We start from the raw sequence: 25,244 nt of genomic DNA, 5'->3' as shown, positions 1-25,244 counted from the left end.
CTGGGGCGCCCGGAGGCTGTGGGCTCTTAGTCGCCACCAGCCCGCTCCGTGAGGAGGAGCGCTGGGGCGGGCGGGCGAGGCTTACCTGCGGTCACCGCGCTGCCGATCTGTGCGAGGAGAGTCCGCAGTAGCAGCAGCGCCTCGGGCGTGTTAAGGACGTCGGTTCCGTCACTGCAGGTGTGTGAGGACCGGGATGGCCGCCTGGGTGCCCGCTGACGCGCTGGGCAGGAGAGTGCTGTGTGGCACGGAGTACGGCACCGTGCGCTACGTCGGCAGCGTCCCGCCCCATGCAGGTAAGCAGCGCCGGGCCAAACAGCTCAAACGGTGGCCAGCTGCAGTTCTAATGGTGCTTTTCTTAATTCAACTGCGACAAGTGGAAGCTAACGGTTTACGTGTTTCATACCTACGTGTATCTTTGTGTAGATATGGCAATTTCTAACTCAGGTAAATTTTGTTTACAAGGCTAAGGAGCCTAAGAAGTACTTCTGGTTGGAGGTGGTTACAGTTTCTTTACTACCAAAAGCTCTTAGCACCTCTCTTTTTTTCATTAGATCTCATCACCTGAAAGAAGGTCGTAGTGAGGTGGGCTTCAGCCTCTTTTCCCTGGTAGCAGTGCTGGGATGAGAGGTAACCACCTTAAGTTGCACCAAGGAAGGTTGAGATTGGCTATTAGGAAACATTCCTTCTCAGAAAGAGCAGTGAGGCACGGGGTGCCCAGGGAAGTGATGTAGTGGTCCCTAGAGGTGTTCTGGAAACACGTGGATGTGGCACTGAGTGACGTGGTTGGTGAGCACAGTGGGATGGGCAGACGGTTGGATGGTTTTACTGGTCTTTTCTAATCTGAATGATTTTGTGAACGGTGCTTGCTGATCTCTCTGTGTACAGGCACAGTGTTAGAGGGAGGCAGTCAGCAGTGAGAGACCAACAGTCTGGGCACTCCTGTGATTCCATACTCCAGTGCTTGGAACCAAATAAGATTCAGCTCTGTTTGCTGAAAGATCTGACCAGTTCAGTTGTGAGAGCACGCTATGCCATCTTTGAAAAAGTGATGATGGGATGGGAAGATTGCTTAATGCTTGGAGGTGACTAGCATTGCGTTCAGTTCTAGAAGGAGCAAGAAAGATGACCAGGGAACCATAGGTTCATCATCCTCACCTCACATCACAGAAGGATCGTGAGCACATTCGCCTGGAATCTGTTTCCAGGTGTATGAAGGACAAGATGGTAATTGGAATACCTTGACCTTTGTAAAAAAGGAAAGGTCTTGCTGTGATTATATGACTAGAAATATGGACGAAGGGAATGGGGGATGTAATATTCCTAAACTTCAATAAGACTTTTTAGACAATCTCTAATAATAATAATAATAATAATTGTTTTTGGAAGCTGGAGAAATACAAACCAGCTGAAAAGACTGTTAGGCGGATTGAAAGTCCGCTGATCTGTCAAGCAGAAAAGTGATAATCAATGATTTGACAGCTGCCTGGTAATATGCGATTAACCCAGAACCAAACTCTGGGATCATTATTGTTCAACATCTTCATTAATGTCTGGAAATGAACAGAGTTCACTCTCAACTGTCTAATGTAACAAAAAGCAGAACTGCAATACAGGCCAAGCTTAATGAACTTTAGATTTGGGCCTAAGAGATTCTAGAGGTATGAATTTCCACACGTAGTGTGAAATAAACCCATGTATCAATACAAACTGGCAAACACTAGTAGCTTACAGGGCATGTTGTAAAGGACTTGATAGTTTATGTGGGTGGATGTGAACCAACAGTGAGCTTTGACACAGGCAAAGTGTGCGTTGTACTGGGTTACCGTAGAGCAATGGACATGGCCAACAAATTAAGGGAATCTGTTGCCCCCTTCTGAGGGCAGATGTTCTTTGTAAGTTTGCATTCAGTATAATGTATCTGGTTTGAGCCATTCTGGTACAAGATGAATGAGGATAAACTGGAGAGTATCCAGTAAAGAACTGCCCAGAATGTCAAAGCTGTAAACCACACGTCCCGTGTAGACAAGTCAAGGGAGCTGGGTTTGGGTAGTGTGGTAAGGAGCAAAATTAAGTGACATCTAATAGTAGCCTTACAGCCTTTTGGCAGACAGTTATGAAGATGACAGAGGCAAATTCTTCTTGCAGGTATTAAATTATATAATAATGGGCAATAGCCACAAACTGTGTCATGGAAAGTTCAGATTTGACGACAAGAAAATCTTTCTAAGTATAGAAGTAATGCAGCACTGAAACAGGCTGCCCAGAGAGGTTGAAATCTCTCAGACATCTTCAAGATCTGGCTAGATAGAAACTTAGCTGAGTAACTTGGTCTAGGACTAGATATAATCTCCTGTTTTTTGTGGAAAGGCCAGGTGAACTTCAAAGGTTTGTTCCATGCTTCTGTGTCTATGATGCCATAAATATGAAAACGTAGCTACAATATTTTCCAGGAATTTGGCTTGGAGTGGAGTGGGATGATCCTCAGAGAGGAAAACACGATGGTACCTATGAAGGAACACAGTATTTTAAATGCAGGTGAGTTTATTCCTGGTGTTAACATGTCATGCACATTGGCAAAATGGCCACAAGAAATACACTTCTTCAATTCTTATGGCAAATCATGTTATCAGTTTGCCAGTTTTTAAAAAGATAAGTCTGAATGTTGCTGAAACTGATGGTTTCAGGGGTATGTCATAAAATGTAATTGTTTTTTTATATTGTTGTCTTAGATACAGTTAATAGATAGTTTTGGTTTGCATTTAAGATGGCTTTCACGCATATTGTTATGGCAAAATAGCAAATTCCTGTTGATTATCTGGATTCACTTGTACCAGTCAGTAATTATTAAGTTCAGTTATTTTTAATGCATGGAAAATGCAGTGTAGTTGTGTGGCCTTTTTAAAAATTATTTTAATAAATTTTTAATGTCTATATACATCGTATTTAAGCTTGAAGACTCAGACGTGTGAAACTGTGGAATGCAGGTCTTCAGGGCCAATGATAAAAGCACCAAGCTGTTGATTTCTGTCTCAGGGGATACTGCAGCTGCTAAAAGCTTTGAGTTTAAGGACAAAAGTAAGAATTAAGTGGATGTATTCATAGAAGAAAAGTTCATCGGTGACTCTTAAAATATTAAGGGCTTCTAGCTCAGCAAGCTCCTGGAGTGACAGAGAATACAACAATATTCCATGGCTGTATCACAGAAATACTTGACCTGCTCTCATATTTTTCCTGACTATTTTCTAGTGCCTACTTTTGAAGATTGTGTGTGGTGTTATGTGAATTGTTGTTTCTGACCACAGTGTGAAGTGACAAAACGAGAAAATGGATTAAAAGTTGTCTGTAGTCTTGCAGCCTTACTTTAGGATGGAGTTTCTCTTTGTTTTATCAAAAAAAATGTAACCTAAAAGGAATTCCTTCTAATTTACATAGATTAAGTTATTGGCAATAAGATCAGCAATTTTTTTTTTTTTTAAAACATTTGTGAATGCAAGTCAAAAGAATACCTGAATTCAGTGATTCCAAAGATTTGTTGTGCTTCCTTTCCTGCCTCTGACATTGGCTAATAGCAGGTGACTGGATGAGTGTGAAAGAACGAGTACATAGTAATTGGTTTTTCAGGGTATTGATAGTTTTGGCTAATCATGGTTCAAAGATTTTTCTGAGCCAGAGATGGTATATTTGTATATCCACTTTATTTTGCTTTCAATGAATAATTCACTAGAAAGAATTTGTTATGTGAATTTCCTCTGAAAGAATAATTAAAAACATGTAGTCATTGTGCCTGTGTTTGCTAACTCTAGAGCTTGTGTTTTCAGCTAGTGGAAATTAAGATTGTTTCCATTTCACACAGAATCACACACAGAATGGCCCGGGTTGGAAGGGACCTCAAAAGGATCACGAATCTCCACCCCCTCCGCCACATGCAGGGCCACCAACCTCCCTATTTAATACTAGACCAGGCTGCCCAGGGCCCCATCCAGTCTGGCCTTGAACACCTCCAGGGATGGGGCATCCACAGCCTCTCTGGGCAGCCTGTTCCAGCACCTCACCACTCTGTAATGAATTTCCCCCTGACATCCAACCTCAATCTTCCCTCCCTCAACTTAAAACCACTTCCCCTTGTCCTGCAGTTGTCAATCCCTTTAAAGAGTTGATTCCCCTCCTGTTTGTAGGCTCCCTTTAGGTACTGAAAGGCTGCACTGAGGTCACCCCGCGGCCTTCTTTTCTCCAGGCTGAACAAGCCCAGCTCCTCCAGCCTGTTTTCATAAGGGAGGTGCTCCAGTCTCTTGAATTATCTTTGTGGCTCCCCCTGGACCCTCTCCAACATCTTCCTGTCTTTCCTGTACTGGGGACTCCAGACCTGGACACAGTACTCCAGATGGATCCACAAGAGCAGAGTAGAGGGGGACAATCACCTCCCTGTCCCTGCTGGCCACGCTTCTTCTGATGGAGCCCAGGATACCATTTGCTTTCTGAGCTGCAAGAGCACACTGCTGGCTCATGTTAAGCTTTTCATCCATCAAGACCCCCAGTCCTTCTCCACAGGGCTGCTCTCAAGGACTGCTCCTTCCAGTCTGTATGGATGCCTGGGATTCCTCTGGCCCAAGTGCAAACCCTTGCACTTTGCTGTATTGAACCTCATTAGGCTCACCTGGGCCCACCTTTCAAGCCTGTTAAAGTCCCTCTGAATGGCATCCCATTTCTTTCAGTGCAAGTCTTATCACTTCTTCTTGCCAAAATGTAGTTCCTAGTCCCTTCCATGTCACACTGCTGTGCTGTTGCTGTAAAATATCACATTGAAAAGATCTGAGATTAAAGTGTTTATTCCTATGTTGCGGGGAAAGTAAGCCTAGTCTTGCATCTACCAAAAGACCTGGGGACAAGAGAAATGCCCTGAAGGAGCAAGGAGGGGGGTTTAACCAGGACCTGAGTGCATTCAGGGCTCCTTAGAGAATATGAGAATGTGTACTTTGTTATCAGTTCACATTAAAGTTTCTCTCAAGCCAGCAAGCGGAGCTGTTCAGCCACAGATTGAATTAACAGAATTTACCTATTAAAAATTCAGAATTAAAAGTAGCTATTTTGAAATCCCTTCCGGGAATGCTGTTGGTTATCCTTAGCCAAACAGGGATCAACAGGAAAAGGTAGGTCATACTCAGTGGTGAAAAAAATCAGAATTCTTCTGTATCTTTTCCACTTCAACATTTGTGTATGATGAGAACCCTAGAGACTTCATTAGCAGAAAATGAGATGATAAAACAAGATCTGTTCTTTAGGAAAAAGAAAGAAATCTGTGAGAACTGGTTATTTTTTTTCCTCCCTTTAACTAATGATAAAAATAAAGTGAGGCTTGAGGAGTATGAGGACAGTATTTATGGAAGAAAATTAATTCAACATTACATGATTTCCCTTAGCTAAAGAGTAGAAAATTAAGGCAACCACATCTTCTGAATTTGTTAACAGAAGTTGCTTCTTTAATGCTTTGAATTCAATTGAAGTTTCCAAGTTGAAGCTGGTTATATTCTGCTGTATGCAAAACAGTGAAGTAATTGGCTGGCCGTTCCATTCTCTGTGGACAGAAGAATCAACTGAAGATGTTCTGGATGTATTTCAAAAACCTGAATGATTTACATCTGCATGTACAATATTTATATACACGTACAGACTCTTCTGCTTTTCTAGCAACCATTAGTATGCTCCTGGGGAATGCAAGCTCAGAGAATAATCTCAGTTCTTATTTTAAAAATCAACTTTCTGAATGAGGCTGCATATAATCCGTAACAGTTTTAGTATGGCAATCTTTCAGCATCTTGTCCTTACAATACCTTCCTTTGTACTCTGCTTTCTTTAGTCTCCCTGGAGACAGAACAGGCATAATTTGTGTACATGGGCTTGTAATTCTTGTACCAATTGTGATGATGAAGGCAAGCTACCTTAAAAATGAGCACCTCCTTTTATCAGGAAGTTATAAAAACATCCCCAGCCTCCCCTCCCCCCAAAAAAAACCAGCACAAAATCACCATGTCTTTGCTCTCTATTTTTTTTTAAATGATAGTAGTAGATTTTTACAGCATTTCTTTATATAGTATATGCATATATATGTATACAAAAATACATTTTTATATGTTACATGTTTTTTTTCCTCAAACCTTTTCAGTAATGCCCTTAGCTTAGAAAACTGCTTCTCTAACTCTCTGAATTCTGATGAGCGATAGCAGCTGATGGAGTACTTCATACTCCTATAATCAATAACTATAAAGACGTTACAACTATGAAATAAACAAGAGAGTTTGGCTAAGCATCTTATAATAACAAAAAGAGAATAGATAGAAAGCTTACCTGTATTCCTGGCTTGCTGCAAAACTCCAGAAGAAGGATCTCCAGAAGAGATCCTTCCCTCTTGGTAGCCAGCTCTTAAATGGGGTCTAGGAGAGGTGCAGCCAGGCTCCACCCTTCCAGCAGCACAGGTGAATTGCCTTCAGCTGTGCTCCTGTGGCTGACTCATTGTGTCACCTCAGGTGGTCAATCAGAGGTTCAGGCTGTGATTCAGCAGTTCCCATACAATACTGTAAACAAATGCAATGAAAGGACTTTTTTTTTTAATTCTTAGTTCTTTCTAAGGTAACTTTGAAAAAAGTGCTTCCGCCCCCCCCCCCCCCCCCAAAAATAAAAAAATGTAGAGAGATGGCATCAAACTGGTATTCTAAGAGGAAAGTACAACTGAATATGCAATTTCCCTTACCAGGGTGTCTTCTTGGTAGTCCTTATTTGGTTAAATCTGTAGAACTGTATACAACTGTCTGTGGTCTTTGTAGTAAGTTTTATGGAACTAGGACTAAATGCATTTGTTTTGTGGCAGTGTTTGAATCATATGTTATGTGGTACTAATTCAACTTCTTAAAGAGTATGAGAACCAGTGGACAGTATAGCAGTGCTTCAAAATACGCTGACATTGTGAGCGTGTTCATCAAATCTGGATTATCTGGAAAAAACAGTGCATACTGCAATGACATTTCTTTCAATTTTTTTTTCTCATAATAAGGTCTTGTTCCATAGAAATGGAGGAAGCTATTATTTTGACCTTCAAGCCTTAAAATAGTGTTAAGATTTGTATACAGCTTTTGAAACACGAGTATGTATTCAAAATAAAGTTTTTGTCCCATGCACCCATTCATAGAGTTATTCCCTGGGAGATGTGGGCTGAAGTGCACATGCCTACCCTGAGCGTGTGTGTCCCCACATCTCCTGTGGGACATGTGGGTGCTCCAGCTCTTATGTGAAGAGAAGGGAGAAGTGATACTGCCAGCAGGGTGACAATGGCAATGTTAAACCAAGTCTCAACTGTTGCTTTGGTATCCTCTTCTTTTTCCCCAAGTTAAAAAATGTTTAGGTTTCTCTTGTGCTTCCTTTGATCTGAGTCTTCCTCCTCCCGTTGGAAAAAGAGCCTGAGCAATTCCCTGGTTACTGCTTAGTGTGGCAAAAGGCTCATCTTCCTCCTTAGCCACGCTGGGTTTTTGAACAGACATCCTCTCAGACAGTTTCAGGTATTCCTTTCACACACAGTGTTTACACATGCATTGCTATTTTAGCAGCCGTTTTCATCTGTGCCATTTTGCTGGACTGCCCAGTACTGGCTGACGTACTTCTCTGCTTACTTCCTAAGTTGGGAGTGACTTCCTGTTGTAACACACGGCGTATTTTGATTCATAATTGAAAGAGCTGTTGCCTCCTGCCAAAGAATAGCTTTGTTCTTCCCCAGTCACTTCTGATTTTCAGCTGGTACTGTTACTAAGAGTGTTGACCATATTAAATGTTAAGGCCTTCCCCCTAGGTTTGCCCAGACAGAAAAGTAGGGAAGCACTATAACTGTAAAACTTGCTTGTATGCTATGTTCAAAATTGCTGAATTACAACTGCTTGTTTTTTGTTGTTGTTCTTCTTTGTGACCTCCTCTCCCATCCCACATCCTCCTTGCATTATTAATTTTACTTCTGCTGGGAACTTTGATTTTTGTGTGTTCTTTAATCCTGAAATGGCAGACTATCCTTGCCAAAGGCATTGTATATTTTCAGTTTCTTCAGCTGACTTTTATAAGTTGTACAGGGACATGTTTTTAAATTTACAGACAGCAGTTGTGACCATCAGGCATTACTGTTTGCATGACATTTGTATTGCTACCTAACAAATGACCTGTTCATATTAAATTAAGCTCCCTCCTTCAAGAATGGCAGATTCACCTCCCAAAATATCTAGTTAGAACACAAAGAAGTTCTTCAAATACAGGAAGATGTCACTGTCATTTTAGTATCTATGAAGAAAAAGCAGTTGCTGTGTGGCAAGGGGAAAATGCATTCTCAAGGTTGCTTTAGCCTCGGAAGGTCTCAGGTAGGAAGGTTTGGTTGTTTCGCTGTGGTGCTGCTGTACTCATCTGCGACTTCTGCCCTCTGCTGGCAGTAGAAGAGTGTTGAAATAAAGCTGCGCTGAGCGGTGCTTGAGTGTAGAATCTTCAAGTGAGCATCTGGAACTGCAGGCGTCCAATTTTTTTCTTCCCTTGTTTTGTGAAAATTCAGAGTCAACTTTCATGTCTGTTTGACTGAGGTTATCTTGCGAGAACTTCAATTACTTGCTGACATCTTCAAAGCTTCTGCTGCGTAGTCAGGAATTTGATACATCCTAGCAGATTAATCCTAGGTGTCACTCATGAGCTTTGTTTGATGTCACAGCAATCACAGCCTCTATTCTAAAATAAAATTTGAAGGATTTTCTTTAGTACAGCATGTAGCTTCTTCTAAAAGAAGTCCGATTTATTGAGAACTTTCCCCTAAAAGGAAAAAATCTGTTTACAGACCATCTAGATGAGGTGCATGGGTTCAAATAGCTGTCATTTCTGACACCATCTGATCCCTGTAGTGTGTATGCCTCCACCCATGATAACTATCTTGATATATTCATTGCAAAGCAGCCAGTACTGGACAAAGAAATCTTTCTGTCTACTGTTACTATCCACTAACAATACCAAGATCTCTCTCACAAGCTGATTGTCAGAGCCCAGGTTGGACATATTCCAGGGTGGAAGAAGGGCATAAAACTATGAGACAGCATCCAAAGGAGGGCTATGAAGACAGTGAAAAAGTCTAGAGGTCAAGATGCACGGGGAGCATTGGAGGCCCTTGGGTGTGCTCATAGCAGAGGAGCTGAGGGGAGGCCCGATGGCGGCTGCAGCTCCTCACGGGGAGCGGAGGGGCAGCGCTGAGCTCTGCTCTGTGTGACAGCGGCAGGGCCCGAGGGAACGGCATGGAGCTGCGGCAGGGGAGGGGCTGTGGGGTTGGGGACAGGTGCTGCACCACAGGGCGGTGGGCACGGAACGGGCTGCACGGGGCTGTGGGCACGGCCCCGAGTGTGGAGTTCAGGGAACGTTTGGACATCGCTCTCAGGTTTTGGATTTGGGGCGGTGCTGTGTGGAGCTGGGACCTGGGCTTAATGATCCCTCTGGCTCCCTTCCACTTTGGATATTCTATGATCTCTTTGTTTTCCAGTTATGAAGATTGGTTGCCCATAGGCATGCTTCTTCATGAGTCCAGGGGCTGTACTTTGGTTGTGTGATATGGGCATGTGGCTCCTACAGCTCCTATTCCCTAATGTGAAGATTAATACAGGGAATGTATTTTAGGGAAAGCAAGTTATAGGTTACCTCTCTTCTTGAACATGTAATCATTATGCCTGAAAATAAGGTTATTGCAAAATCTCCTCTTCTGTCCTTCTCTTGGACAGTTCTTGAAAAGGTAGGTAAGATTAATAAAATTGAACCGAAAAAGAGACTGTGGAATGGATTTGATTATACATTATGTAAGTTTGTGCTGAAAGGGAGAATGCTCAGAAGTGGCACAAACAGGAGAGAGAAACCCTGTGATCTTTCTCTAAAACAAGACAACAACAACAAAAAAAATAGGAGAGGCTTGAGAGCAGAAATGTACCATATTTAACTGTAGCTTCAGATCACCCTAGAGCTTGAGAAAACAGGGCAAGCTAGTTTCCTTTTTTTCTTTTTTTTCCTCAAGGGTAGAACTGGCTTCTGGAAAGATAGTGAAAGAAAAGGGTTGTCAATGGAAACAGTGAGCTGAGAGGTAAGAAATGGGTTTAGGAAGCAGTATGGTAAAAGGTCCAAAGGCTTTGTCTGTGCCAGGGATAAACAGCATGATGAGAAGGATGCTGGTATGGAGGGCTTAAGATTAACTCTGATGAATGAGCTGGAGAGAGGAGAGAAGAAACAGAATTTTTGAGTGCAAAGGAATAGAGATGGTAAGATGGGGAGAGACAAGGTGATGGGAAGAGGAACGGAAGATTTCAGATTAAACAGCAGGAGGTAAGGTAACGTCAGCAAGAACAATTGCTAGAGCTGGTAGGATCTTGAAGCATCTGCTGTCTACAGAGCTGTTTGACTTGAGTAAATACAAAAGTAGGAATGATGTACTTCACGTGTAAGAGATGTAGTTAATAAGGCAGTGAAAATGTGATTTATTGTTAAAAGAAATTGTAATAAGAAAGTGTCACAAATTTATGTTAGAAAAAATTGAACATCAAATATTTGCAAACTGTGAAGAATAGCTTCAAAGAAATGGGAAGAAGGGCTCAAAAAAGTGTTGCCAGAGCAAAAGTGTACATAATTGAAAATTTGTGTTGAGTATGAGAAATGAAGTATTTAGAGTAAATAATATCTTGTTTCTACCCAGATTATTATTAGGATATGAGAGCACTTATGTAAATACTGCAAGTGTTAATGAATAAAACTAGTACAGGCACTTTCCAGTACTGATTTTTTGAATTACTATTTGAATATATGGTGCCCATCTCCTTGCAATGGATCCATAGGATTCATGGTCTCCAGTTACCATTTTTCTGAGAGAATTTTGGATTCAGGAGAGTTGATGATGTATATTATGGTTTGTTAATGAGCCACTCAATGCTTACATGATGTTTGGAGAAGAATTTTATTTACGTAAGCGGTTTCTTCCTCCTGGGTACTTTCCAATCAGAGTCAGTGCTCTTCTCAGCTGGAAGGCAGACAGGTAATCATAACTACCAATTTTATTCCTGCTGTTTTCTGTCTGATCTTCCTATTATACCCTCCATCTGTTCAGTGATACCATTCCCACAACTTGTTTTTGCCAGTTCATCCTACTATTTCCTTTCTAATTTTCATAGAAATCGTCAAAGCAATTACATGGCAAGAAATTGTTATGTGATTTTTTTTCAGCACAAGAGAAACTAAGACATTTCATAGGACTGTGTAGAACGTGCATTAGCTTGATAATTTTGTTGAATATTCAGTTTCCAAATTTTACCAAGTTACTATTAGGGTTTTTTTTAATTGTTTATTTGAGTTAGTATGAGATAAGATACAAATTGTACCACTTCTTATGTCATTTTTTGAGGGATGAAAGGACAAAGCTACATTTTCAATCTCAACATTTCAAATGAATTATTCAGGTGAAATGGCTACTATTCTGAGTGTTCCTGTGGGTCTTAGGTAGAGCTAAGACTCCAGACGTATTTGTCACATGATTTGAGGTAAGTTTGTGTTTGTCAATTGGAAGAAACCTGATTTGCTGGATAAGAATGAGTTCATAATGAGTTTGGAAAGAACCGGGCAGTTTTTTCTGCTATCGGCACTGCAATGGTAAAGTTCACATTTGAGTGCATTTGGTGTTGGTGCGTTTCAGTTCTTACAGTATCTTACAATGTAAACTTGTGTCAAATACTAGCAGTAATACTTTGCAAATGTTGCCAAGTTTTGCTGAGCAGGAGTAGAGATATCTGATCTTGGTCTGTACAGTTGCCCTCTGGCTGCTTTGGTTCATGGTATTTTTTTAGAAAGTAATAATCAATTTTTAAACTTTCTCTTTTTTAATCATTCTAATGGGAACTTTTCATCTTTCACTGTTTCCTTGCTCTTTTGCAGGCATCCCAGAGGAGGGTCGTTTATCCGCCCAAACAAAGCAAATTTTGGAGTAGATTTTCTTACTGCAGTAAAGGGCCGGTATGGATTGAATGAAAAACAAGATGCTCAAAATGGAATAGAGAATACGTGTGTATTTGGGAAGAAGACTGTGGAATTTGTTGGCAGAGATTCTATTGAAAAAAAACAAAGGTAAGTGAAATGTGAAATCTAAGATACACTCTGTCAGACGCTAGTTTGATAATAAGGAAAGCAAAATCATGTGGTCCTCAGTTCTTAAGGTAACGTGGCCGCTGGAATGCTGTTTGCCCTAAGTTCAAGAAACTTGTTGACAAATGAAAAGTCGCTTGAAATTTAAGATATTGAGTCAATAATTTCACATGGTATTTTTTATCTGATGTGATTGTTTGCTGCTGACAAAAGGATTGACCTTGCTTGTTCCCTTTCTCTGTTTCTGCTCACCAAAAGGTGAGCTGCTTGGGCTTGTTGAGCCAGCATGAAACCATTCACTGTTGTGTAGGCTGGTTTTCTGTTGGTTCAGTGTATCAGCTCCACTTGTGTAGCAGCTACACAGTTGCCAAATTGCTCACAGTTAAGATATTTTTTGTATCATCAATAATGTGTTTTATAACTTCGTAAATACACATTCCTGGTCCTTTTCAAATAAGTGGATTTTCTGAGTGTAAGTATGGTCCTTCTTGTTTCATCTTAGTTTAATGGTATCACTAATGACTATGTAACAAAGAGAAGGAAGTCAGAAAGTCACTGTACAGCTACTGATGTCTTTCAGTCAGTCCATGTCAATTTCCATTTATTTGTGAGGGTAAGAAAAAAGGAACTGATTTAATGATGTGCAATAGACTGCAGTTTGAATGGCCTCCAGCACGAGCGAGGCATCAGTTCAGTAGGTGACTGTTTCCTCTCTGAGCTGGTATTCCACAACTGTATTCCTTTTGTTTCCCAGAACATATTTAGCAGTCAAAAATGCCTTTCCCTCCCCCCCCCCCTTTTTTTTCATGAGTGATATAAAGAATAAAAAATCACTAAGAACTCATTGCAAAAACTATTACCCAAAAATTACTTGGAAATGCCAACTAAATTCCAGTTTGCATACATTTTGTCTGTTTTATGACTTTTTCTGATGTGTATCAGTTGTGGGAGGCAGAGGAGAGGTGCATGAAGGGGAAGAGGAAAGTGGGAGAGAAGAAGAAAGTGTGATTCAGTGAGACCTGTTTTGTAGTACAAGGGGTATACAAGAGAGATACAATGTATGACACTCATTCTCAAGCAGATATTTATGAGAAGAGTATTATTTCTTTTGTAACAACCAGGTGCTTATGTATTGTGCCCGTTTGTGTTTGAAGATTGCTTAACAGAATGTTGTTCTTCATTTAGCCAGCTGCACCAACTGGTACATATCTCAGTGCATGAATGCATGGTGAGCCATGCTGGTCAGAAAGAGGAAATCAGTGGAACGTGTGCTAGTATCCTTTTGGAATATTTGCTATATAATGCAATACCACAAATAAAGTTTATCTTTATGTTACAGAAAAGAATTTAAAATTGAAATTTGTTTTTATAAGCTCAGCTCAGTGTTTACAGAGTTAAAATGTAGGAGCCCACAGTTTTTGAGGAAGAATGCAGATAGTGACTGAAAATAGCAATATAATCAGAGATTATTACTGTGGCTGCAATTTCAGAAGTTTCCAGCTATAGGATTTTTTTAAAATATAACTCTAGGATAGATAACCATATAAAAATACAGTTGATCTGTCCTGTAGGTACCACAGGTTTCAAATATGTAACAAATAATGTATTCAGTGGACTACACGTTATGGCAATGTTATAGAAGATCAAAGAAAGGTATTTCATTTATGGGGACTGGTAAAAATTGCTATCAATGCAGAAATGTATCCATATTAAGATTTGTAAAGTTAAGCTCTTTTATAACAACTCTAAGCCATTTCTGTGCTGTGCTTTCTGTACAAACGAATGTAAAATTTGCTGTAACTGAATAGTAGTACCTCTTAGGGCTAACAAAAATGTATTCTGTTTTCCCTTATTTGATTCAAAACCAAAACCTAATTCTAGTTCCTGAAAAAGGAAGTTCAGGCTTGAGATGTTTGTTTTCTTAATATGAAATTTCAGATATCAGACATATAGATCTTTCAAAAAATCTGGTGGCATACTGGGATACAGTAATAGATATTGCTTCTCAAGTTCCAGATCTGGAAACGCTTGATATCAGGTATAAATGTGCATATTTGGATTTCTGTTCCTTCGGAGGTAAGGGAAAAAGAAGAGACTGTTTTAGATATGAGATCAACTTTCAAAAGATAATCGAGTGCTTCAGTATGGGCTTTAATGGCAGCTAAGTTTTAATTACTTTTCATTTTTTTAAATCTCACTGTTAAAGAGTGTAGATACATGCTTTCATATGTGATCTCTGTTGTCTTACTAACAACTTCCAAAACCTTCACTGTATGATACACACAGAGTAGCTAAAATAATTTGAAAGCAATGTAAGCTGAATTGAAATAGACACTGAGTTGCTTTAATAATAAGGTGTGCCCAGTGTTTGTATTTAGTTTTATAGCTAACCTGACCAAAATATAACACCCCCAACTATTTAAAAATATATATTCCTCAATGTTTAGCACTGAATAGGTATTGCAACCTGGGTGCTGTTTGTAATATTAGGGTTTAACAGTGCATAAAGGATATGTAGTTGTGATTTATTATTATCAGCATGTGTGAGAATATGGAAAACTTATCTGTATTTACTTAAAATAATTTTTTTCATTTCCATTGTTGAGAAATGCAGCCTAGACTTACGGGTATTTAGAAGTTGTTTGTGATAAAATTGGAATGCAAAATGGAAGGGAGGGTGGAATTTGGAGCTTGTAGTTTGAATTATTATTTGTTTAATTGTTTTGATCTTCTGTCAAGAGTTTATTCTAGAAAAGAAGCTACCAGGTAGGTCTGTTAATGAATTTTTGTGTGTGCACAAGTAGTGTTGGAGGAAGTATCCAATGCACCAATAAATTCCACAAACTCTCTCAGAGCTTGTTTAAGTGGGAAAAAATTATTGTAAGTATAACTACATCAAGCGATTTCTTGTACTAATACTCAAGTACATCAGACTTTAAGAAAGAAATAAGAACTTTGGGGGGGGGGGGGGGCAGATAATGAAAACTAATTTGATGTCTTCAATATTGAATCTTTTAAGTGTTTGATAGTGATATTTTTGCTGTCAACATTTTCTACGTACTTTCTGTTTCATTCTCACTAGTTTCAATCAGTACTAAGGAGTTTAAGCCCCAGATCAGGCTTGGTTTTGTTTCTTATTAAAGAAAGCCATTATTTTCAAATTCAAAATGTAGGGAAGGAAGGTGTGGGGAAGCCACAGGTGAGTAAATGTGCATCCATGAAGTAGGAGGGTAAATTAGGATAGAATGAGTTTGAATGTAAGCTGAATTATATCTTGTAGGTGTGTGAAATGCTATCAGTGACTTTTTTTTTTTAATTATGCTCATATTATTTTTGTCCTTACTCTGTAATTCCAATTGAGTGACTTCATGAATAATTAGATATGTTTAAGTTTATGCTAACAATTGCTCTCTTTACACAGTGGAAACAAAATGAAATTTCCATCTACATCAATTTCTAAATCTAGTGCATTTTCAAAGTTGACAACACTGGCACTTAATCAGACTGAGATAACATGGACAGAGGTAATAACTTTTTAATTTTTTTTTTATACTGCTAGATTTTTAGACAAGTAAAGCACAGTAATATTTATACATTATATCATTCTTCTGAAATATGATCATGCTTAGGAAAGGTGCTGTAACATAACTGTATTTGTTGGAAATGTAGATTACATTGGCACAGGAGTTTAATAAGACATGTTTGACTTCATTTACATCTGTACATTACCAAGTCAAGATAAAGTAGTTAAAGTATACTTTAACTTCATGTTCCAAAGATTTGAAAGTTTTGTTTCCTTGAGGTTAGTAAGAGTTTGTATGTACTTTAAGGTAGTTAATAGAACAAGTGCAAAGAGAACATGGGTCAGTATGACATGAAATAGTTGCTTTGGCACAACTTTGCATCAGTGGTGACCAATGAAAATACCTGACATACATCATACAACACAGTTGTAGCACACAATAAACTAAGCTCTGACTTGTTTCAGGAACTGAAACATGCAAATATTTCATTGATTCTGCCCTAATGTCTCACCTCATTAAGGGCAAAGTCCTGTTGTCAAACGTGTTAGCAATAGCATTTTATCTGGAGTGGGTGGAGGAGAAGGCCCTATGAATCGCTTTTCAGTAGTGCTTTCTTACTTACAGGGACTTGTAAGTACTAATCCATTATTTGGATTTCTCTGCATCAGAGCTCATAAGTATTGTGTTGATAAATCAGCTGAATTTTCAAATTTCTGCTGTCAACTGCTACCCAGTAATAGAATACTTACCAAAACTGGTGTTCTGATTGAAGTGGAAGTGTTTTCAGTTTCTTCTCTTGAGGCTAGAGGAGGATCGTTGCTATGGTTTTTTTAGTATCCATCTATTGTCCTTTTAAACCAATGGTGCTAGTTGATAATCTTTCCATAATGGCAGCAATATGAATGTTGAATTGAATGGAAGAACTTCATGATTACAGACACTCTAAATGCTGTCTAATGCACATCAGAGTTTAAATTTGAGCACTGTGAAGAGGTTGGTGCTGCTGGTGGCTGGCATCTCAACCAGGTTGCTAAAAGAGTTGTATGGCTTTGGCTTAGAATTATAGAATCACCAAGGTTGAAAGAGACCTACAAGATCATTCAGTCCAACCATCCACCAATAGTTCTCACTAAAATATGTCCCTCAAAACAACAGCTAAATGTTCCTTGAACACTTGCAGGGTTGGTGACTCCACCACCTTCCTGGGCAGCACCTGACCACTTCTTCATGCAGGTTACAGTTCAATATGGGTAATGAAGGTTCAAAGCCAAGCCTCTGGTTAGTCAGAGCAGTTTAAAATTAGATAACATTTTGCATTTATTTTTGAAACTTCAGCCTAGCTGACAGTTTAGTGTAGCTGGTAAAGAGGCTTTTGATGCAGAAGCCTTTTTTGTAAAATTAACGTTTGTTGGATTAATTCTCTCCTAAGCCTGTGCTTAAAAGAGGTGGTGTTCCAGGGCACACAAAAGGGAAAAACTGAAGGCACTCCATGTTATTAATACTCTGTGAAGAAAACACTTAAAATGTAATTGCTAAAGCTGCATGGGAAGTTACACTGAGAAGTTGGCTTTTTAATAGAAAATAATAATGAATGTGATCCAAGCCACAGAGGAATGCAGAGACTGTCAGTGAGAACGTAAAAGAAGTCTGAAAGTCCTGGAAATGTTTTCATCAAAATTAGAGCAATCTGGAGCACTTCAAAAGAATATATTGCTGTATATGGGAATATATGGCAAGGGGGTCGGTCTTAAAAAATAAGATCTGCATTTTTGTTTTCATTTGTTCTTCTCTTTTGAAATGTTCAAACAATAGAGGCTGTCATGCAGTTTGGCACGACTCCCATATTTACCTGTCCTGAGCATTGGTTTTTCCAAAAAGTTATTTCATTTGTGCATTGTATGTGTACATCAAAATACATCTGAGATTTCTGCTAGTGTGTCACTAAGAGAACATATTACTGCATTATTCCTTTTGGTTGTTCAACACGTACCATATAATCTTCAGAGGGACAAGAAGTCCTGTAAAATATCGTAGAAATCATAGAGATGGAAACTGAGTTAATCCATTTGAGAGTAATTCATAGTTTTGACTCCAAAGCTACACTTATTTTCTCATTCAGTATTTAGATCACAGTGATCTGCTTGTCGTTTTGTTCTCAAACTAATACCTTATGTATAGGGGAAAAAAAACAAACACAGGGTTAGAGCAGAGGTGCAGCATCGTTATTGCTGGCACTAGCAAGTGGCAGGTAGTTGGGAAAAACTAGAGGCAATGGACAAGCATAGAGCAAGAGCTTCTTATCAAGTCATCTGGAATTCCAAGGCTTCCTGAGCTGGTGGCCGCATATTTAAATAATCTGTATTTAAATAATCTTTCTGGGTTTTTCTTTCATCATTTATTCAGCAGCACTGAGGATCTATCCAAAATTTTTTTTGTCTACATCTTATAAAATCAATTTAATTATGTGCTGTATGAAAAAATATCCCTTTTGGCTTTTGATCTTGCTGCCTGATAATTTCATTTAATAATTCCCAACTTTTTATATGCAAGTAGCTGACAACAGCCCTGTTACGTTACTTTGATGACTCTTGTTAGGTTTCTTTCCATCTTTCCCATTAACACTATTTACTTCCTGACACGAAGAGACTAAACATAGAGGAACATCACAGACTTGCATGATGACAGATTACTTCTTATCTTTATTTCTTTTGCAACAGATCTTGCATTTATGTTTTGCTTTTCTGATCAGCAGTGGCTGTTCCGGTGCCCGATCCTTCCCAGCCATTCCAACAGACTATCCCCAACATGCCCGCACTCTTTACTGAGCTTTAACTACCTGTGCTGATAGTTCTGGACACAAGGAAGTGCTGCTTAGAAGAAAATGAGTGTTAGGCAACCTGCAATACTTATTTCTGGTTTTGATACCTATGATCAGTTCTGAATATGTTCTGGGGGAATCTGCTTAAAGTATAATAATTTCTGGAATAATTTTTTCCCAACTTCTGTTGCATTAAATGATGTTTTGCTCATAGGTTCTTCTTTGTGCTCCAGGATGGCCAGTACTTGAGGAATTATACCTTACTTCAAATAATATTACAGTTTTGGAAAGGTAAGATGGGTAACACACATCGGTCTTTTGTGACTGATGTACTGCTAAGTTATGGTATACCTGCTAAGGGACATTCCTGCAGTGGTTATGCCACCATGACATAATTGTGACATGCACAGTGCAAGCTTCACATGATGTACTTCCAAATACTTTTTATAAGTACAATTATCTGCGTGCAGTTATATACATAGAAAACCAGTATTTTAATGAAAAATAACCTGAAATATTCTGCTTTTGTGTGGTGTTTTGTTTTGTTATTGTTTTTCAATGTGGCAGGCCTGATAATGTCCTGCAGACCCTGAAACTGTTAGACCTTTCAAACAACCAGCTACTGGATGGAAATCAGCTGCACCTGATAGGACATCTCCCCAGGTAGCTGTTAAACAAATTTGCTGGAAGTTCTTTGTCTTATCCCATGTATTCATTCTTCTGTGTAGTCTTTGTGGACTGAAATACATTTGTTTTTTTTATACTTCATGGAAGATGAATGGAATCTTAAAACAGAAGCAGTTTGCCCTCTTGAGAAGAGTAACTGAATTGCTTGAGCTATTTTAATACAATCTTAGTTTGTTGTAAACAAGACATTCTTAAGTTGTGTGTTACTAAGTTTTTATTATATACTTACTTATAAAACTGAAATTATTTATCACTTTACTAAGTTCTTTAAGTGTTAGCATCTACAGCATTTTATCTATGACAACAGGAGAGAGAGTTGTTGTAGAAAAGCAAAAGAGATTTGGTTGTGGCTTCTTAAGAATGGTTTTATGTCCATGACAGTGTTAAAGAGGCTCATCAGTAGCTGCACAGCCATCACAGTTGTTTGTGCAGAATGCTGTTAGGGCTCTTTGGTGGAAGGTATGACATTAAAGACCATTGGTGATGGGCAGTTTCCACGAGCAGGCCATCCCACACTGTCCATCTATTTGTCCTTTGTTGCTTTTGCTTTTCTAATTAAAAAAAAAAAAAAGCAAAACACAATGAGATTGGAGGGAGGCAAAGCTTGAAATTATTGCACTTATTTTCTAAATGCTCTGCCAAGGCCTGAGTGCTGTCTACTGCTGTTTACTTGTCATTGATGTCAAAAGTCTTTTGCATCTTTGTTTTTAATAAACAAAGCAAAACTTGAGGTGGGTTTTTTTGGGAGGTTTGTTTTTAACGAAAAATGTTCTGTACTAATCATTATGTCTTTTACATTTCAGATTAGAACAATTAATACTTACCAGCAATGGAATATCTTCTGTACACTTTCCCGATGCTGAGTTTGGTACGTAAAAGAAGCAGTTGGTTTTGGCCTTATAATTCTGTTCACTTAAAGTTTTCATTATTGTTTGGACTTATTCTTTTTCCTAGGATGCAAGACTAAAATGTTTCCTTCCTTAAAACGCCTTGCAATAAATGACAATAAAATCTCACAGGTAGGTTTGCTTGTGAGAGCTTCACATTTTGTAAACGTGTGCATCTTTGTTTAAGGGTAACTCGCAATTTGCTTTTTTGAGATTAGTTTGATTGCTGGTGTAAGAGCTTGAGGCAAATACTGAACTCTTTGGTCAACACACAAGTGGGAATTTCAGAGTTTTAAAAGATCCCTAGCATCTCAATTGATGAGATTTATGGTGGCGAGTCCTATCCCTCTGCTACCTCATAATTCCTCATGTGCAATTCTATCAATTTAAAATGCTGAATAGCTCTCAGTTTATCTAGTTTTTTTAATGAAATGTACTGCAATTATTTTCTTCGGTAAGAAGTAGCTTCAGTTGGAAGTAGCTGGTTCTGCTGTCCAGAAGAATTGTTTCATTCACAGTTACTGCACAGGAAAGGCCAATGTCACTGCTTATTGTTGTGCAATGCAGTGAGCTTTATGTTTCCTCAACAGACTCTTCCCCTCCATTTCAGTGGTCGTCGATCAATGAGCTTGAAAAACTGCGAAGTTTGCAGGTACTGGAGTGTCGCAATAACCCTCTGATGGACACAGAGAAGAACCCAGAGACTCTGAGACAGCTGATTATTGCCAAGATAAGTCAATTGGAGGTTTTGAACAAGTCTGAGGTATGCGATGCGTCAAGAAATTGCAAAAGCCTGCAGAAAAACATTTCAAATCGTTGCTTGATTAATTTTTGTTCAGCTTCTTTTGTTTGTTTGGATGTGGGAAAAGTAAAGTACTGATTATTCCATCGCTTTGGTAATGGGGCACTAACTGGGAACACAAAGTACAGCCCTGTTTGTGAACATTGCTAGTTCAATAGGCGTTAGAACGCGGGAAAATATAAAATAGCACCAGCATTTCTCCATTGGTTCCTATTGAAATTGCAGGGCCATTAATAAAAAGCATACACTTGCCAAAAAGAAAAGAAAAAGCAGCATTGTTAACCCATTTCAGTTATCTTCTGTAACAGGAAGCTAGCACTATCTGAATCAAATCAAACTTGCAGCAGAACTCTGCATAAAGGACGACAGAAACAGCATGCGTGCTGCAGCTACAAAGAATACTTCAGTATTCGTGTATGGATCAGTCAGTACATGGAGATAGAGCTCCTTAGATTCCCAATAGTTTCAGGTACCATAAATGTACGGATCAGTTAGTGCTTAGAGACTGGCTTTGTAAGATTATTGGTAGAGTTAAAATGTACTGAACAAGGCCGTAACTGCACGAGTCAGCATCATGAGTTAGATTTTCTTTTCTGGAAAGCCCTATCATTTTATTGTGCTCCATTCTTGTGTCAGTACAGATTTTTCCTGATGAGAGAAGAGGAGCAGAGCTTGATTATCGCAAAATATTTGGGAAGGACTGGCTAGAAGCTGGAGGGCACTGGGATCCAGCGAGAAACAAACCCAGTGAAGAATTTCTTGCTGCCCATCCCAGATATCCATCTCTTTGCCTTAGTAAGTACAAGTCCAGTTCCGTGGTTGCTCTTCTTTGGGCTGCTGTTGAATTTTAGTCTCAAAAGTGCTCGTGTCTGTGTGTGCTTTCCTTTACGTAGCATATGGTGCACCTGAAGAAGGAGAACTGAAGGGACAACAGCCTTTGACTCTGAAGAATCAACTTTTGAGTAAGAGGCCAGAAATGGTCAAAGCCTTTCCTTCTGCACTGGAAATGTTTTTACGAGATTGGTGTTTCCTGGGTGTATATGGAGAACACGGGGCTCCAAAGCCTTTGAGTGGTCCTGGGGTTGCAGCTTGTAATTCCAGCTCCTTTTCCCCTGCAATCCAACCTGAATGATTTTCTTAATTAAGACTTAGTGAGGAAGAGAAGTATTGATATTCTCTTCTGCCCGTGTGAATGATTTTTCCACAGAGATTTGAGATTTTAACCCTACTTGCTTAGCTGTTCCCCGATTATGTTTTTTAATTTGTATAACTACTTTAGGACTGTCAAGGAAAAATATGGGTAACTTTGATGTTTGGGGCTGTTGACATACTTAAGCTACATTACATCCCAGATGTAGAAATTCTCTTAGCTTTATTTCCTATTTGATAGAATTTATCCTTTTTTTCTTTTCTTTCTAAACTTCTAAACAGAATTGTAAAGCATTATATTTTAATGTTTAGGTAGAAGCAAAGTAGAACAGGAAATATGAGGCTGGGGAAAGGAAACAGTCTGTACAAAAGCAGACTTAGAAAGCTTTTGTGCCCTGTCGGAACAGGGCCTGACATTCACTCACTAATGCCTTGCTGTTCTTCCTTAAGCTTTGACAATTAAATGTCCTGACAATCCTGAGCAGAAGCCTGTAGAGAAAAAGCTACCAGGTAAGTCTTGTCTTGTTGTTTTAGCAATTGAGTTGTAGCTCCTTTGCAAACGACTGTAATAAAGGATGACAGCTGCCCCGAGCTTTGTCAGCTCCTGAAGATTGTCCCCTATGATTCTGTCATATAAAGGAATGACAATTGTAGAACTCAGTTTAGAAAGTCATTTTTCTGACCCTCATCCACTTACTTTCAGTCCAGTTTGAAAATTACAAGTTGATGCTTGTTCTTATTACCACGGCTGCCACTGTTCCATGAGGCAGTCAGAGGCCAACCACTGCATCCGAACGCTGATGGATGTACTAACCAGTAATAAGAACAAAGTTGAAAGAGCCAAATATCTAGACTGCAATTCTAGATCTCCGTAAGGTCTCTGGTCTGTCTTAAAAATGACATCAGGAGACTGATGCTGACCTGTATCAAGTCTATCTTCTGTGAAGTTTTGGTGCCTGTAGTGACAACTAAAATGAGCAGACTTTGTTCTAAATCAAACTCAAAGTTTGGAAAGATGTGTCAGAACGGAGTCTGAAAGAAAACAACTTAGTCAAGCTTTATTCTAAAATAAAAATCACATTTATTATCACAAGTTGCATAAAATCAGATGATAGATAGATACAGCTTTTACAAAAATGTTTGATAGAAAAATATTTGTTTTAAGTACAATGCGTGGGATTACAGGAGTAACTCACTATTGCTGTGCCTTTAGGTAAAGCTTCAAAAGAAGTACAAGTTGAACTTATTTTTTATATCGAGTAGATCTATTGCAAACAGCTCTCACCTCTGGAGCAAACTACACTTACTCAAAATTCATTACAAAAAAAATACTCCTTAGTGTAACTGACTTCATAATAGAAACGGCTGTACAGCTCTGCTGGCAGTCTGCTGGGGCCTGGCTAATGTAGCAGCACTTACTGGTAGGAATGGCATGAGGTCCACAGTGCTATTTGTGCTGGGAAAGCCAATTCAAGGTACGAAAACTTGAAGGAATGGGCGCCAGCTGCCAGCAGTCAGAACCTGACTGGTACATGTCCCAAAGGTCACTTGGTTTTAGCATGGAGTAAATTCAAAATCAAAGGTTTTGTTTCAAATTATGAAGCTGTAACACTTCAGTTTGGTATAAGGGATCCAACACTTAAAACACAGTAGTGTATTCTGTCTGATCCACCAGAGATTAAACCATTTTCAACTTGATGTTAGCAGTTATCATTTCAGGTACAAAATACGTTATTGCAGTGTTAGAACTGAAGCAGCAGTACAGCCTTTCACTGTTGCTGTGAGCAAGTATAGCTGAAAAAACAGTACAGCTCCGTGGTAGCAGCATTTTTCTAATAATTTTATCCCCCCACCTCCCTTTTTCAGAGTCCATGACTATTCAGAAGGTCAAAGGATTGCTCTATCGCCTACTTAGAATTCCTGGTTCGGAACTGAAACTGTCCTACGAAAGTTCTAAAGTGAGTTAAAATTAGGTAATTTAGCAGTAAAATACTTCATGCTGATAAAGTTCAATAGCATGTTCTAAAGTACTGCCTAGTGACGTTGATCTCACACAAGGAGAGTGCTCTTCCTGCTGTAATTTAGAACTGCTGTAATATGGTCTTGACTGCCTGATCTAAGTTTGGTTTGAATACACTAGAATTTATTGAAGTCTGATCAAACTACTTTCTTCCTTTCTTATTCTAGCTAAAAGGAAAAGAAGTTGAACTTGACAACGACTTAAAGCCTTTGCAGTTTTACTCAATAGAAAATGGAGACTCTGTGTTAGTACGGTGGTAAGAAGAGACACCCTTGGCAGACTGAAGGAAAAGCCAACACTGGAACTGCAGAAGCGTCACGGAGCGTCTGCAGACCTGTGTGCAACCTGTGCCTGACCACGTCTGGGAGAAGGTGGTAGCAGAGGGTTCAGTGGTAATACTGCCAGCTCCTAAGCTTAGTAGTGGTCTCCATGAAAGCCTTTACTTTTGATTGGAGTGTCTTATGTAAGAGAAACCAAATAAACAGCGCTTAAATTCTTCCATTAAATAAATCTCCAGGTAACCCTTTGGCCGTTATTTTATACTTCCTTCCCCCTGCGGCAGTGAGAATTTGTTTTTACTGAACTGACATCAGGATCAAGTTGTGATATCTTTGCTTAAAGTAGCTCTAGGATAAAACTAGTCCTGTGCTGAAAGAAGCTACTTGCTCTTTCTGTTTTCACTTATTTCCAAAGAACTTAAAGCAAATGAAAGTAAATCAGCAGTAATTGCAGAAGTATCTACACAGCCTTAGAATATTTAAAGTTAAAACGTGACAAACCATAATTCTACCTACAGTATTAACATACCACAGTATATAAATAGGTTCTCAGCATACTGCAGGGCATTGCTATTTATTTTACATTCTCTGCTGTGCTATTCCTCAGTAGTATTTTACTTCCACTCGTGCACCCCCAGGTTTATAAATAGCACACTGAGCTATCAGAAATCCCACCTCATCAGGCTAGGTTTGTAGAACTTCAAGATTTGGTATAAGCAGACTTTGATTTTATTTTTTTAATCTAAAATGACAACGGTTTAAACAAACTGAACAGCATAAGATAAATCCCAAACCCTCGCTGTCTCAGCCCCTCCAACAGCATGGAACCTGCTGCAGCACAACTGACCAGCTGCCCTGGTACTAAGCACAGCTCCTCTGGGATCCTGGTACAGCTCTATACAGAGTTAAAT

General features: G+C 39.2%; 1 protein-coding gene across 1 annotated transcript; it reads left to right on the top strand.

Moving 5' to 3' along the window:
* Positions 1 to 193: 193 nt before the first annotated feature.
* Positions 194 to 24,315, top strand: TBCE (tubulin folding cofactor E; the record flags this gene model as incomplete). Its single annotated transcript, XM_079532474.1, has 16 exons — positions 194 to 293; positions 2,451 to 2,535; positions 11,962 to 12,150; positions 13,354 to 13,442; positions 14,107 to 14,206; positions 15,590 to 15,692; positions 18,725 to 18,801; positions 19,078 to 19,173; positions 20,001 to 20,065; positions 20,152 to 20,216; positions 20,695 to 20,847; positions 21,528 to 21,681; positions 21,780 to 21,848; positions 22,486 to 22,545; positions 23,902 to 23,993; positions 24,223 to 24,315. 16 exons carry the CDS (start codon positions 194 to 196, stop codon positions 24,313 to 24,315), a joined length of 1,590 nt encoding a protein of 529 aa, XP_079388600.1.
* Between the last annotated feature and the right edge of the window lie 929 nt (positions 24,316 to 25,244).

The sequence above is a fragment of the Tetrao urogallus genome (genome assembly GCF_951394365.1).
Source record: "Tetrao urogallus genome assembly, chromosome: 2".
Taxonomy (NCBI): Eukaryota; Metazoa; Chordata; class Aves; order Galliformes; family Phasianidae; genus Tetrao; species Tetrao urogallus.
The sequence above is the reverse complement of the archived record's forward strand: the minus strand, read 5'-3'. Positions and strand labels throughout refer to the sequence as shown.